The following is a 13879-nucleotide window of genomic DNA, read 5'->3' as shown; positions in this document are numbered from 1 at the left end:
GAAACTGAGAGGCTCGGCAACTGCGTCCAGTCTGACTGGCGGGAGGTGGTTCTCTGGGCTCTGGGCGCCCAGCTGCTGTGGGAGGCCCGGTGGTCGCCCTCCCCCGGCGTCAGGGTCTGAGGGCTGGTGCAGAGTGCGCCCCAGGGAGGGAGAATGCCCGCGCTGCCTCTGAGCATCCCAGCTCGAATCCGCCGCCCACCACTGCGCCAACCTGCCCTCCCAGCCCAGGCCTGGGACCCCTAAGCAACAAATGCCACATTGTTCCCCCAGCTGGCCCAGGCTGGAGGGACGGTGGCTCTTTCCCAAGGCCTGCTGGCCTGCTGACTAATCTTACAAGCCCTTCACGTTGGCAGGCATGGGAGGCAGTGGTGGTGGCAGGGCCTCGGAGACACCACCGCCCAACCCCCGAGGCCCGGAGCTGGACCGAGAGGCAGGGCTGTGGGGGTGGGCGCCCTCTGTGGAAAAGGCGTCCCAAACAGGATGCCGAGGCGCCCCCCTCCCCTGCCCTCAGCCTTCACCTCGGTTCACCCCCAGCCCCCTCCCTACAGCCCGGAGGAAGCCACTGGTGCAGCTAGGACTGGGGGGGCGGTAGCGGGGGCGGAGGGGGAGTGGGGGTTGCGGAGGGAATGGCCCCAGTAGCCTCGGAGCACCCAGCCTCCCTTTGGCCCCCTCTCCAGCCCGGCCCCCACCCACCCATCTTAAGTTTCTACAGACAAAGCTGCGGGCCTCGGTCACTGTGGCAACAGGTCTGCGGAGAGATGGGTGGGTGTCATTCCCCAGCACAAAGACTGTGCGCATGGCAGCCTCATCACTTAGCAACGGCCTCCCTCTCTCTTGGCGTCACCCGTCCTGGGGGTGGGTGCCAGGAAGGGAGAACAAGGCCATTAAGATGCCCAAGAGAGGGGGGAAGGAGGCTTGGGGCCGGGCAGGGCTGAGGCCAAGGGGTGTGGGTGGGGTAGACAAGGACAAAGGAGCCCGGGGCTCTCAGCGACCGCTGTCCCTCATCCTCCCGAGCCCCTGGGACCCTGCCGAGGCCCTGTGCTCATGTGCCAGGTGGATCCGGCAGGCAGGAGTGGCCAGGGACACCCAGGGCTGCCCTTGAAGGCGGTGGGGGCAGTTCTGAGGGAAGCAGGGGGTGATTTGTGGCCGGGGCCAAGGTGTCCCTTGTGCTTGACCTTGTGCCAGCTTCTCTGGGCCCAAGCAGGGTGAGGGAGCCTTTGGAAGGGCGCGGGGGGAACCGGCGGAAGTGGGACACCCGGGCAGGGCCAGCAGGAGGGGCCGAAGGGTCTCTGGGGGCGCAGGATGGAGCTCTGGCTGCCAGGAAGGGGTGTGGTGGGGGCAGACAGGGACCAGCCAGCTGGGCCGGCTATGGGCAAAACAGTCTGTTCTAGAAGCTGAACAAGAGCAGCTCTCAGAGTCAGAGGCTGGAAGCCCCCCGGGCTCACGGAGGGCAGGCCGCTGGCTCCTCCAGAATGGGGGCTTTGTGAGAGGGGAGTGCGGTGGGGGCTCCAGGAGAGACGAGTTTGCAGCTCTCGGCTTCCCAAGGGCGCTCGGGTCAGGCCAGGAGGGAGGCTTAGTGCTCTGCGTCCTGAGCCTGCGAAAGCCAAGGGGCCGGGGGGCTGCCCAGGACTCCAGCCACGGCCGGGAGGGGCCCAGGTGGCCAGCACGAAGCCTCAGGGGCGCCGCCTGTCCTGGAGAGGGCTGGGTGCGTCTGGGCTGGCAGGACGTGGCAAGAAACTCCAGTGGGCACAGGGGTGCTGCTACCTACTTTATTGTTTTTGACGGGCCTTCTACGGGGCGCGGGGCCTACCAAGGGAGGTGGGGACCGGGCAGCCCAGGATACGTCCAAGGAGGAAGAGGAAGGAGAGAGCAATCCTCTGGGAGAAGAGCAGGTGCCAGGAGGAGGAGGAGGAGGAGGAGGAGTCCGAGCCCAGGGCAGACCTGGTCTGGAGAAGAGCCAGGCAGGGCTGGCCTCCAAGGGCCCCTAGTCTAGGACGGATGAGTGTCAGGAGCCGACACATAGAGAGGGCCCAACTAGAGGGCAGAGCGTTCCAAGACAGACAGGCGAAGCTCTGGCTCCCAGCTGGGGGGACTGGGGCTTTCTAGGCAGTTCTGGGGACCCGGAAGCATCACCACCCACCCGTTGAGAGCACAGGGCAGGAAGGCCCCGCGAGCAATGGGGGAGGGGGCGTTGACAGGCCTGCACCCGAACCCCAACGAGAGGAAGCAAGTCCACCCTAGACAGCAAGACGGGCAGAGAAGCAAGACCTATGGAGACAGAAACACCAGACACAGGCTGGGGCGGCCCTCCACCCTCACCCCCCCACCCTGCTCCCCAGCCTCCCCAGCCTGCAGCCCGGCCTCAGCAAGGCGTGCCCAGGGGCAGGAGCGGGGGCGACTCCCTGGGCTTGTGGAAGTAGATGGAGGAGGGCATCTCGGTCTTGGGCTTGCTGTCCGAGCCGCCGGCCGGGGCGTCGGGGCCGCCGCATGCCCCGCAGCAGCAGCAGCAGCAGCCCAGGAAGGCCCGGCCCAGCGGCCTGCAGATGCACAGGAGCAGCACGGGCGTGACGGCTCCCTTGACGAAGGTGGAGAACTGGTTGATGAGGCCCAGGAGGCCCAGGGTCTGGCGCGTGAGCTCCGTGGAGAGGTAGGCCACCACGATGTTGCAGACGTTCTCGGGGAGCGTGCACAGGGCGTAGACCACCGTCAGGCCCACCACTGTGCCGTTGAGCTGGCTCTCGCACTGCTCGTGCTTGCCCGGCCGGCACTCGGCCTTCCGGCCCGGCGGGCCCCGCACCCGCCACGTCACCAGCTGGCAGGTGACGGTGAAGAGGATGGGGAGGCAGAAGTAGCAGCCGAAGTACCACCACATGCGGGCGTTCTGGTAGGTCATCACCAGCGAGTACAGGGACTCGGGCAGGCTGGCCGAGGGTTTCATGATGCAGGAGTCCGCGGTGCCCCCGGCGGCCGGCTCCTGCCACAGCTGCCACAGCAGGAGCTCGGGCACCGCCAGGATCATGGAGCCCACCCAGATGACGGCCAGCTTGGCCAGGATGGATTGGCAGCGCTCAATGGGCCGCGCCTTGGGCAGGGTGCTGGTGGCCACGTGGAAGCGGTCGATGCCTAGGGCGCAGAGGCTGAAGGTGGTGACCCCCAGAGAGGAGACCTGCAGGCAGAGGCGTGGGGGAGAGGGGCGCGCGGTCAAACCGGGGGCCAGGAGGGGGCCCGGTTCCGGCCGAGACGGGGCGGAAAGGACAGGCCTGAGTGCCAAGGGCGGAAAGGACAGGCCTGACAGTGAGCATCTCCCGGCGTCAGGCGTCAGGCCCTGCACACGCGTCAGCAACCCCTGCAGCCAGGTGAAGAAGCCGCTCAGGCCGGACAATGGGGGCCACGCGCAGGCCGGCCCAACCCTGTGCACCCCCCTTCTCTGCCTTTGGGCCAGGGAGTGAATGGCCTGGGTCCCCGGGGGCCCGAGCGCTCGCTGAGACTTTGGAAACTCCTCTCTACTGAGGAACCAAGACAAACACCTAGAGGTTCCGGGCCCTCGTAGTCCCTTCCCCACAACGTCCCATTATGTGCATCAGGGTGAATGGTTTCCAAACGTGGCTCACACTCACACTCGCTCTCGCACACTCAGTCTCCCTGTCCTGTCCAGAAAAGCCCCCGGGGCCTGGCTGCGTGGGGAAGCAGCCCCAAGCACACAGGAAGACCCCCCTAGGAGCTGAGGGGAAGAAGCCAGGGCCGCAGGGGAAGAGAAGAGAGGAAGGGGCGAACCCTCCCACGCTGCTGGGCGATGGCCGACCACACTCAGGGATTGTGCTCAGATCCCCCCTTCTGTCCAAACGCTTCCCTCTTCTGGCGGGGGAGACAATCTCTGGCTCATTAGCACTGCCACCAAGGGATCTTTGTGAGAACCCGTGCCCCTCACTTGGCGGGGGAGCCCAGGCCGGCGGAGGGGAAGCCTTTGGGCTCGGACAAAACCAAAAACAACAAAAAACAAAACCGAATTCCAAGCTGCCTTCTGCTGCTCCCTCCTGCAGAGGGGCTCCAGGCGGGGGTGTTTTACCTCCTACCCCACCACGCAGCCTCAAGTGGGCCTCGATCAGCTCCCAGGCATCTCCACCTCTAGGAGGTGTGGGGCGGGCGGCCTGGGCTGTGTCGGCCACCGCCGAGGTGTTAGGTGTGTCGAGATCCATGGTCAGGCAGGGCCAGGCTTCACGGCCCGCCAGCCACGTGCAGGCACGGGTTCCCGTACATCTGCCCTCCTCCTCTCGATTCTTAGACCCTTTCCCGCAAAAACCCTACACTTACTGAATTAGTTTGACTCTAAGGACTTTGTACATATTACTCACTGAATCCTGCGAGAATCTATTGAGATACTTTTATTATTACTATTATCCCCAACTGACAGAGGGCAAACCTGGGGTGTAGACAGGTTAGGTAAGTCACCTGTGTCACTGAGCTGGTGAGGGGCCAAGCCCGGTTCCTACCTCTCACGGGGTGCTGGGCTCTGTGCCCCCATGACAACGAGGATGTCAAGGCTAGCCCCAGTTGTAGGATCTTCTTTCAGGTTCGAGTAACTTTGGGTGCCCGTTGGGTGGTCTCCCTGGGTTGGGGAGGACACCAGGGGGCCACACCTGCTGCTGGGCCTCCGTCTGTCCAGACATGAAGTCCTCACTGATATGCAGTGAACTGGGGACAGAGTTGGGCACAGGACATAGACACCTGACCCTAATCCCTTCTCCACCCAGGTCCCACGACCCCGTCCGCCCTCCCTAGAGCGGCAGCCTTCCCGGGGAGGCCAGTCACTCCAGTGCTCATTAGTCCCCGCCCCTGCAGCATAGCCAAAGTCTGAAAGGCCGCCTGCTGATGCCGTGCTCTTGTGCAGAGGGACGCAGTGGCCTGCCTGCCCGGGGCTTGCAGCGGTGCACGTCTATTGGGGTATCTCTGTAATGTTCCGATTCGGCCGTCCGCACGCTGTCTACACAACCACCACCGCTCGTGTGCCCGTCTGAAGGTGGAAGTTCCCAAAGGAGAGGGAGGTGGGTGGTTCACTCCAGAATTGGGTAGAGAAACCTGCCGGCGGGGCCATCTGGTCTACCCCACGGTTGGGAGCTAAGCAACCTGCGCAGGAGTTGTGACCTGCCCAGCGACCCCCCGCATGTCAGAGACAGAGCTGACGCTGACCCCCCACCCCCGGCTCCAGCACCGTTTCTGAGAGCAACACCCATCATGGCAAGGAAGGGACTTTCCTTCTAACGTTTGTATTCATGGGGAGTGGACACCGGCTGGGGGTCGGAGGGCTGCAGGACACTGGGGTCTCCTTTCCCAGTCCGCTTAGGGAAGCAGGGTATTCAGAAGTAAGGAGGGTAGGACGGCTGAGTGGCTCAGTGGTTAGCTCAGGGCATGACCCTGGGGTCCTGGGATTGAGTCTCACCCAGGGCTCCCTGCAGGGAGCCTGCTTCTCCCTCTGCCTGTGTCTCTGCCTCTCTCTGTGTCTCTCGTGAATAAATAGATAAATCCTTTAAACAATTTTTTGAAAAAGAAGTAAAGAAGGACAGGGCAGTGTCAGTGGTACAAAGGGAGAAAAAGGAGACATACCCCGCCCAGATAGAGCGATTTTTTAGGAGGAAAATGGAAGGGGGTGAAGGCAGGGGAGGGGACAGCTCAGAGGAAAGAGGGAGGGGGACAGATCTGCCGCGCGGGAGACCAGGCTGGGGCCGGCCCGCCGGCTCCCGCACACGTTCCTGCCCCACCTTGCCCGCTGAGTTTATCCGACAGCTCCCAGGAGCCCATACAGCAGGTGTCTCCTTGCCCAAACTGGAAGAGAAGCAAGACAGGGCTCCAGGCCTCCGGGGTCCTGCGCGCCTGCGCGTCCCACTCCCAACAGCCTGGCGCCTGCAGCCCCAGAGCCTCCCTCTAGCAGGACACACACTCACCTCCATGAAGGGCACGGCCCGGCAGGAAACGTCGCCCAGCAACCTCTGCTTGGTGATCTCATTGAAGATGACCACGGGGAGGCAGAAAAAGAGGACCAGAAAATCCCAGAGGGCAAGGCTCGCCAGGATGGAGTTCCAGGCACTCTTCAGGTAGTAGCTGTGCCACACGATGCACATGACCGACAGGTTCCCCACGATGCCCACAGCGAACACCACCAGGGCCAGGAGCATGATGGCATACGCACCGTACGAGCTCTCGGTCACCGGGTACAGGGGGTTCTGGATCTGCAGCCTCTGGCCCGGGATCCCCGTCAGATTGCCCCGAGGCTCCGGGCCGCGGCCCGGGGCGCCCCTGTCCTTGTCTGGGTCGGGACTGGTGGCCGTCAGGGGCTTGGTGGGCTGCAGGCTAGCCGGGTGGATGGGCCGGGGGTACTCGGCCCAGTCCTCGGGCACATACTGCTGCACCCCCTTGGCCTCCTCGTCCTCGGTGCCTCTCCTGGGCCGGCTCTGCTGCCCCTGGGCCTCAGCCCCGTGCCTGCCCGAGTGCGGGGCCGCACCCCCCCACACTCTGCTCGGCCCGCAGCCAAGACCACGGCAAGAGAGACGGTCAGCGGCCACGGCCACTGCATGGCCGGACGAGCAGGAGGCAGCGGCCCCACGGACAGCAGGTGAGGGCGAGAGACCCGGGCGCCGGGCGGACTGGTTGGAGGCAGCTGGCCGCTTGGTCCGCCTCCAGTCAGGCGTCTGGCATCACCAGCCTGCTCCAGTAGACTCGCGCTGCGCCCTCCCACCCTGCTGGCCGGGCGCTGGGCAGGGCCCTCTGCTGGGCATAGAGCACTCTTTGCTGTCCTCACGCATCTCGCCCTCCAGGACACTCCTCCTCGGGCAGCAGCGGACCAGAGCCACAGGGCCCTCAGAGGCCACCCGCTCTCGGCCTCAGGAGCCAGAGGGCACATGGCTGGCCTAGGGGCCCGTGGGGTGCAGAGGCGGCGCCAAGACCAAACCACGGGCTCCAGACTCTGCCTTGGGAGACGACCCGCCGGCCGCTCCAACTGGGGTGACCAACGCAGGCAGCCGGGGGCTCAGGGGCTGAGCGTCTGCCTCGGGCTCAGGGCGTGACCCCGAGGTCCTGGGATCGAGTCCCGCGTCAGGCTCCCTGCATGGAGCCTGCTTCTCCCTCTGCCTGTGTCTCCGCCTCTCTCTCTGGGCCTCATGAATAAATAAATAAAATCTTAAAAAAAAAAAACAACCAGACAATAACTTACCCACGGTGCCTTAGTAGACACTCACTGGATCCAGCACCCGCTGACTCCCCGTCAACCCTCACGACCGCTCTACGGAGCAAATGTTACTATTTTTATTTCTCAGGCTCGCAGAGGTCAGTCACGCAGCTGGTACGCGGTCGAGCCGGGCCCTGGATCTGCCTCCGGAGCTCCTCACAGGCACCAGGCCGCCGCCAGCCACCTTGCCACGTGGACGGCCAGCAACAGGCAGCGGCGTCGAGCCTGGAGAACCACATTCGGATCCAGACGCGATGCCTGGACATGTGCCGCGGGCAATAGTCGCCGAGCACCTGCCGTGCTCCAGTCGACAGAAGCGTAAAGGGCCTGTGCCTCCGAGGGGCCTTCAGTCGGAGGAGGAAAGGGCGTGTAAATAAGTCACTCCGGTTCAGCGTGATAGATGCCGTGAAAGGTGAGGACGAGTTGCCGAGGGAACCCGCAGAGATCTGGGCTCCAGACAAGCGGGCATTTCACTGGCTCCTGAGTTTGCCTGACAGACAATGGGGAAGGTGGAGGAGTGGCCTCGGAGGTGGCCGGGCGACCACCCAAGAGCCAGCAGGCACGTCAGGGCGGCCGGGCTGCGGGGGCTGCGGGGACAGAGTCCGGGAGCCGGTGCGGGGAGCCGAAGGGGCGGCGGAGGCCCCCTTACTTTTATCCCGAGGGCAGTGGAGGGGAGGGGAGGCCGGGGACTTGAGCAGGTTGCTAGAGGGAAGGCGCACAAGGGCGGGGGCCTGGGCTCTGCGCACGCGGGACTGCATGGTCCGCGCTCGGGTCACGGTCCTGGAAGCAATTATGTGCGGCTCACGCGGAAGGCGGGAGGTATGAGGGTGGGGGTGCAGGCAGGTCAGGGCCCCGAGGGGGGTGAGGGTGCAGGGTGAGGCCCCAGAGCCCCCATGCCCCCAGGCAGCCCAGGAAGGGGGCGCAAGAAGAAAATGCACTAGAATCCAGGAGGAGGCCGGCTGCTATGTCGGCGCCTCGGAGCCGGGGCTGCAGATCACCAGGCCCCGGGGCCCCGGGACGGCGGTGGCAGATGTCTGTCCCGGAGGACTTCCTGAGCAGGACAGCTTCCCTCCCTCCCCGAGCGCCCCACCCGCCACCTGGAGACAGGACTGGCAAGAAAAAGGAGGAGGACGGGGAAGAGGAGGAAAGAAAAAGCCTGAGGTGCCCTGGGACGAGGTCAGGGAAGGTCGTTGGCCTTTCAAGCATCTTCTCTTTCTGGCTTCTTACCCTTCACCCTCCTGGGGCTCTGGGGGCTCTGGGGGCTCAGGGGGCTCAGGACCGACCTCGCCTGGGCTCCAGGGTGTCACAGCTAAGAGGCAGAAGTCCACCCGAAAGTCGGACCAGCCAAGGACTCGACTGTCCCCGTGTGGCCAGCACCCCCCACCCCCCCGGGGCCCCGGAGCGGGGGCAGCACCAGGACTCAGGCTCGCAACTTCTGTAGGGGGGACGGGGGCAGGAGGAGCCCCCCTTGGAACTGTGCTTTCTTAATCCCACTGGACAGCTGGCCCGGGACCTGCCCCTGGGAGTCCGGTCCTTCCATACGCCTCTGGCACTGAGGCTGCTGTCGTGGAAACGACCTCCCACCCGGTTGGGGTGGCTGCTGTGGTAGGAAGTCACCACCCGTACCCCTGGGCGCTCCAGGTGCCGGCCCGTGGAAACAGGGTATAAGCGGGTGTAAACGGGTGTAAGCAGGGTGCTTCATGCACATGTGAGCGTCCTGGCCGCTCGACACCACCAGCTGGGACCCGGGGGTGAACTCCTGATGCCTCCTTTGTGTAGCCCCACGGAGCTCTCACCCAGGAGGACACCCCAAGGATGACCTACACCAGCCCTCTTACTTTTCAGGGACGTCAAGGCCCGGGGGTGATGCCCGGGGCCCCACCACCAAACGTGTGTCCACACGGGGTAGCCCTTGGCCATGGGCCGGCTTGTGATGAGCTGAATGTCAGCCCTCTGCTCCTTCCTACTCTCGGGGGGGGGGGGGGGGGGGGGGGCCTGGCGCGGAGCCCCGCTCAGGGAACCCCTGGAGGAGCGCCCCCTCTGCTGCGGCCTGCGGTGCGGGCCTTGGAGCGTCCGGGGCCACTAGAGGGAACCAGAGGCTCAGTGATGGGAGGGAGGCCGGCCTCTCCCACCTGCCCTGCCCACCCCACCTGCCTCAGCCCTGCCCCCATCCCCCCACCCCCCTACCCTGTCACCCCGGCCCCCAGCCCCCCCATGCCCCTGTCACCCCCATTCCCCCTCCCCCCTTCGCCCCCATCTTCCCATCCCCCCATGCCCCCTGTCCCCCTGTCCCCCATCCCCCATCCTCCCGGGCCGCTCTCCCATCCCCCCCATCCCCTGTCCTAGACGGCAGCTGGGGGTCCGGGCTTGTGTGTAGTCTGTGGGGTACTGATAGTGGACGGTCCTGTCCCCTCCCACTGCTCACTGCTCCATCCCGCCCTTCCTGCGGGCCCCCAACATGAGCCCCCCCCATCCACTCCCCCGCCCCTGTGCTGGGGTGGAGGCCGCAAGCACGTCTGTTCCGCGCACCAAGCAGGAGGCAGAGGCTTCCTGGGGAACGTGTGTCCCTGATCCCAGGAATTCCCCGTCCTTCTCCCTGGGAATTTCCCGCTGCTGTCGGAGAGGAGAGCGAGGGGACAGCGTAGGACGGAGCCTGGGGCTGTCCCGGCAGCGCGGGCACTGCTCAGGGCCACCTGGGAAATCACAGGAGCAGGCGCCTCCCGGGCCTGCGGCTCAGCCCTCGGGGCCGGCCTGCTGGACGGGGTCCTCATGGGCCTGCCAAGGACGAGCCCTGGGGGGGAGGCGCATTGGTCAAGCACTTAACCCTTCTGTGCCTCAATTTCTTCGCCTGTTTCTTGGGGATGATGGCAGGCTTGTTGTGCAGATGAAGTGAGTTCACTTAGTTTATGATCGGAGCAAGGTCCACGCAGTCAGCAGCCGTGAGCGCCGCGGCAGATGTGCTGCTCTTTGGGCTCCCGCAGGCCGCAGGAGGCGGACCCGGATCTTCGCGCTGCAGGTCTGGAAACTGCAGCCAACAGAGCAGGAGAGAGCTGCTCAAGAGACAGGGCACGGGAGTGGGGGTGGGGTGGGGTGGGGTGGGGGCAAACGCTGAGGCAGGCCCCACCCCCGCCGGGTTCTGGGCCTGAAAAGGGGCTGCGGCTGGCACCAGACGCGGTGGGGCAAGAGGGTGTAGGCACCTCGACTCCTGCTGGATCCCGCTGTGCCAGGCCCAGGGGGCCTTGGGGTCCCGCTGGGAGGACAGGCGGAGGGCCCCGAAGGGCAGAGGTGCTTCTAAAAGTCAGGGGAGCCGAGCCCCGGCCCCAGCACTGCGACTAGCTAGTCCTGTCATCTCAGCCATCCCTCATCCATCCATCTCACAACTACTTGCTGAGCACCTGCTATGTGCAGCCGTCACCGAGATACTCCGGGAACAGTGGACAGACATACGGGCACACCCTCCGCCCCCCGGAGGGTCACACTGGAGAGAAGGAAGCGCCCACGAAGAAACCAGCTCCCAGACAGCTTGAGGATGGAGTGTGAAGGCCCCGGGGAAACGAGGGCGGTGCCCCGGAATCACGGAACCCCTCTGTCCTCCCGTTTCCTCGTTTTGGTCGAAGGCGAGAAGGAGCACTCGGGCTCGAGGCCTCCCAGGGACGCTGTGGCAGTGAAATGCGGGCACGGCGAAGGTGTTTCCAGAAGGTACAACGTCTACACTACCGCATGTCCGTGGTTCACCAGCACCTGGAAACTGACTTAAATGCACCTTCTCAGGCCCCTCGACCCGCTCCATCAGGATCCCTCGGTGGGCCGAGCGACCCACGCTTTTGCAGCTCTTCCGGAGGTTGTGACACTTGCTGCAAGCGGGGTGCAAGCAATTCCAGCGGCCTTGGGGCTGCGCCTGCCGAGGAGCCCAGGGAAGAAGCCGCGGCCCCGGGAGCCCCCAGAACGCGGACTCCCCGGACTCTGGGATCTTCCCATCTGCCTCCTTGGCACCTGGCATCCAGTAGACACTTGATATGTGTGTTTATGGGGAAAAAAAATAGGGGGATGCCTGGGTAGCTCAGTTGCTTAAGTGTGTGCCTTTGGCTCAGGTCATGACCTCAGGGTCCCGGGATCAAGTCCCATATCAGGGTCCCCACAGGGAGCCTGCTTCTCCCTCTCCCTCTGCTTCTCCCCTGGCTCGTGCTCTCTCTCTCTCTCTCTTTCAAATGAATAAATAAAATCTTTTTTTAAAAAGATTTTATTTATTCATGAGAGACACAGAAAGGCAGAGACCCAGGCAGAGGGAGAAACAGGCTCCAAGCAGGGAGCCTGATGTGGGACTCGATCCCAGGACTCCAGGATCAGGCCCTGGGCCGAAGGCAGGTGCTGAACCGCTGAGCCACCCAGGGATCCCAATAAATAAAATCTTTAAAAAAACTAAAAATAATGAAAGAACAAATAAATAGTAAGCAGAGGCATACTCCCCAAATCCCACTTGTTCTGTGTTCACCCAAATCCCTTCACTGGGGGTGGGGGGTGAGGAAACATCTGGCTTGCTCAACAAAGGAAGTCTTCCAACCGCCAAGGTGCTCGGTGAGAAGCCATCCAGCCGCCCCAGGTGCCCTGTCCCTGGCGTGTCCCTTGCTCTCACTCTCACTCTCGCCGAGCCATGCCCCTGCCCCAGCCCAGCGCCGCGTTCCAGACACGCCGCGCCTTTCCTCAGCCCTCTGCAGCACGGTGGAAGCGGTGGAAGCAAGGCGAGAACGTCTGGGCTCAGGGGAAGGTTTGGGTTCCCGCCGACTCAAGCACAGCTGGTTACCAGGAATCAGAACCTGGCGGACAAGGTTCCAGCTGCAGATCCCGAGCACCTCCACGGTGGTCTCCGGGCACGCAGCAGGGGCACCGCTCTCCTGCAGGGGTGACTGCGTGTCCCCTTTTGCTTACCCAGACTCCCCTCTGGGTGACAGATCCCCCATCAGGACGCTTTAAACATCAGCCTAAGCTTCAGGACCCAACCGGTTGGCCCGATCAGCACAAAATCGCCAATTTTTACATGACTGTAGGGGTGGGTGGGGGGAGTAAGTCGTGTTGGAATTTGTCTAACAACGTTCGTTGACTGCCTACGATGTGCCGGGCACCTCATTAATGCTCAAAAGCATTTGTCACCGAGGAAGGGCAAGCCATTCTTTGAAACCCCCTCTTGACAGACAGGTCACTCCCATTCAAGGCAGCCCATTCCCATGCCGGAGGCTGGAGTCTTGCGGAAGCTGCTCCTTTATTAGAAATGTGATTCCAGGAGGGCCCAGCTGTTGGCGCTGGATCTGTCCCCGGAGGACACGCAGCACATGCACACGCACATGCACACGCCGTCGGGTACGAGACAGGAGACATAGGATGGGTCCCACGAGGGGTGGGACTGGCCCCGGCAGCAGGCAGGGGGGTGTGAAGATGGCCAGCAGGGCAAGAGAGCTTGAGGGCAATGGGCAGGTGTTTGATGAGTCAAGGCTTCCTAGAGACAAGCCGCACAGAGGGTTTCTTTGGGACAGAGTCTGGGTGCAGGTGAGGGAGCTGGTTCGACAGAAAGGAGGGAGGGCGACGTTTCCTGGCAGGAAGCGGGGGGGGGGGGGGGGCTGGGGGCAGGTTTGATTCCAGGCAGATCCAGCTGATGGGGCGAAGCCAAGTGTCACCGGCTGCGGGGGAGAGCCTGGCCCCAGAACCGTGGGGCCGAGAGCTCAAGGGCCAGGCAGCAGCGGGGTGAGGCTGACGGAGCCGGGGAGCTCACAGAGGGCATCCTCGTCCTTTCCTGTATGCTCCCCCCGCGAGGTCCCAGACACACACCCGGCCGTCCCCTAAGACACGGCTACAGGATTCGCGCCCCCAGGAGCCGACTGGAGGGCCCGCTGGAGCCTGGACCCAGCCTGGGATACAACCTCGGGGGACAGCCGGGCCCCGGCTGTGACTGCTCAGGGTTTGGCCGCAGCCGGGGGCGGGGGGCAGTGGGAAAGCCACTGGAGGTCTGCTGAGATGGTGACTGCATGGGAGACGGAGCCAGCTCCAGCCCCAGCCCCCGGCCCTGCCCTCGGTGCTGGCGCTGCCCGCCGTCCCCCTCACCGCCCCACACAGGGCAGCCGCGGGGCATCCGGGCCAGGACGAGCAGATTATTCATTGCCAGGTGCCCTGGCCGTGTCCTTTCTGCTTTCTTGCCCTGATGTCCTGACATAAGCTGCCAGCCAGAGCTCAGCACAAAAGAATGCAGGGGGGAGCCAAGGAGGAGGCTTAACCCTTCCCTGGGCAGCACCCGCCCGGCGGCACACGGAGCGCAGGTGGGGTAGGTGTCCAGGGGAAGAGAGCTGAACTTCGGCTTTCTCTGTCTTTTTAAGTTGCCTCCAGGCCCAAGGTGGGGCCCAAACAAGACCTCAAGCTCCAGATTCGCCGGCTCTGCCCCGTGAGCCAGCCAGGTGCCCCTGAACCGCCCTCTTGAGCCCTCCTGGGCCTAGGAGCCGCGCATCTCGCTCTTTCTCTGTTGCTGGGTTGTCCTGACTGCAGATCCGCGCGAGCCACCGTTGCTACCTGCAGCCTTGGGCAAGTCGCTCAACCTGTGTGCCCCTCGGCTTTCCTGGGTGTAAGGGAGGAGAGTCACACACACTTCACAGGGGGTTGTGAGCCTCGAATTATATA

General features: G+C 64.1%; 1 protein-coding gene across 1 annotated transcript; it reads right to left on the bottom strand.

The window, feature by feature from the left end:
• Positions 1-1755: 1755 nt before the first annotated feature.
• On the bottom strand, positions 1756-6754 carry GPR37L1 (G protein-coupled receptor 37 like 1). Its single transcript, XM_077902472.1, is given in 3 exon segments — positions 1756-3166; positions 5940-6514; positions 6517-6754. Coding segments are annotated over 3 exon segments (1431 nt in total). The 5' UTR covers positions 6569-6754; the 3' UTR covers positions 1756-2362.
• Positions 6755-13879: the final 7125 nt, after the last annotated feature.

The sequence above is a fragment of the Canis aureus genome, chromosome 6, assembly GCF_053574225.1.
Source record: "Canis aureus isolate CA01 chromosome 6, VMU_Caureus_v.1.0, whole genome shotgun sequence".
Taxonomy (NCBI): domain Eukaryota; kingdom Metazoa; phylum Chordata; class Mammalia; order Carnivora; family Canidae; genus Canis; species Canis aureus.
The sequence above is the reverse complement of the archived record's forward strand: the minus strand, read 5'-3'. Positions and strand labels throughout refer to the sequence as shown.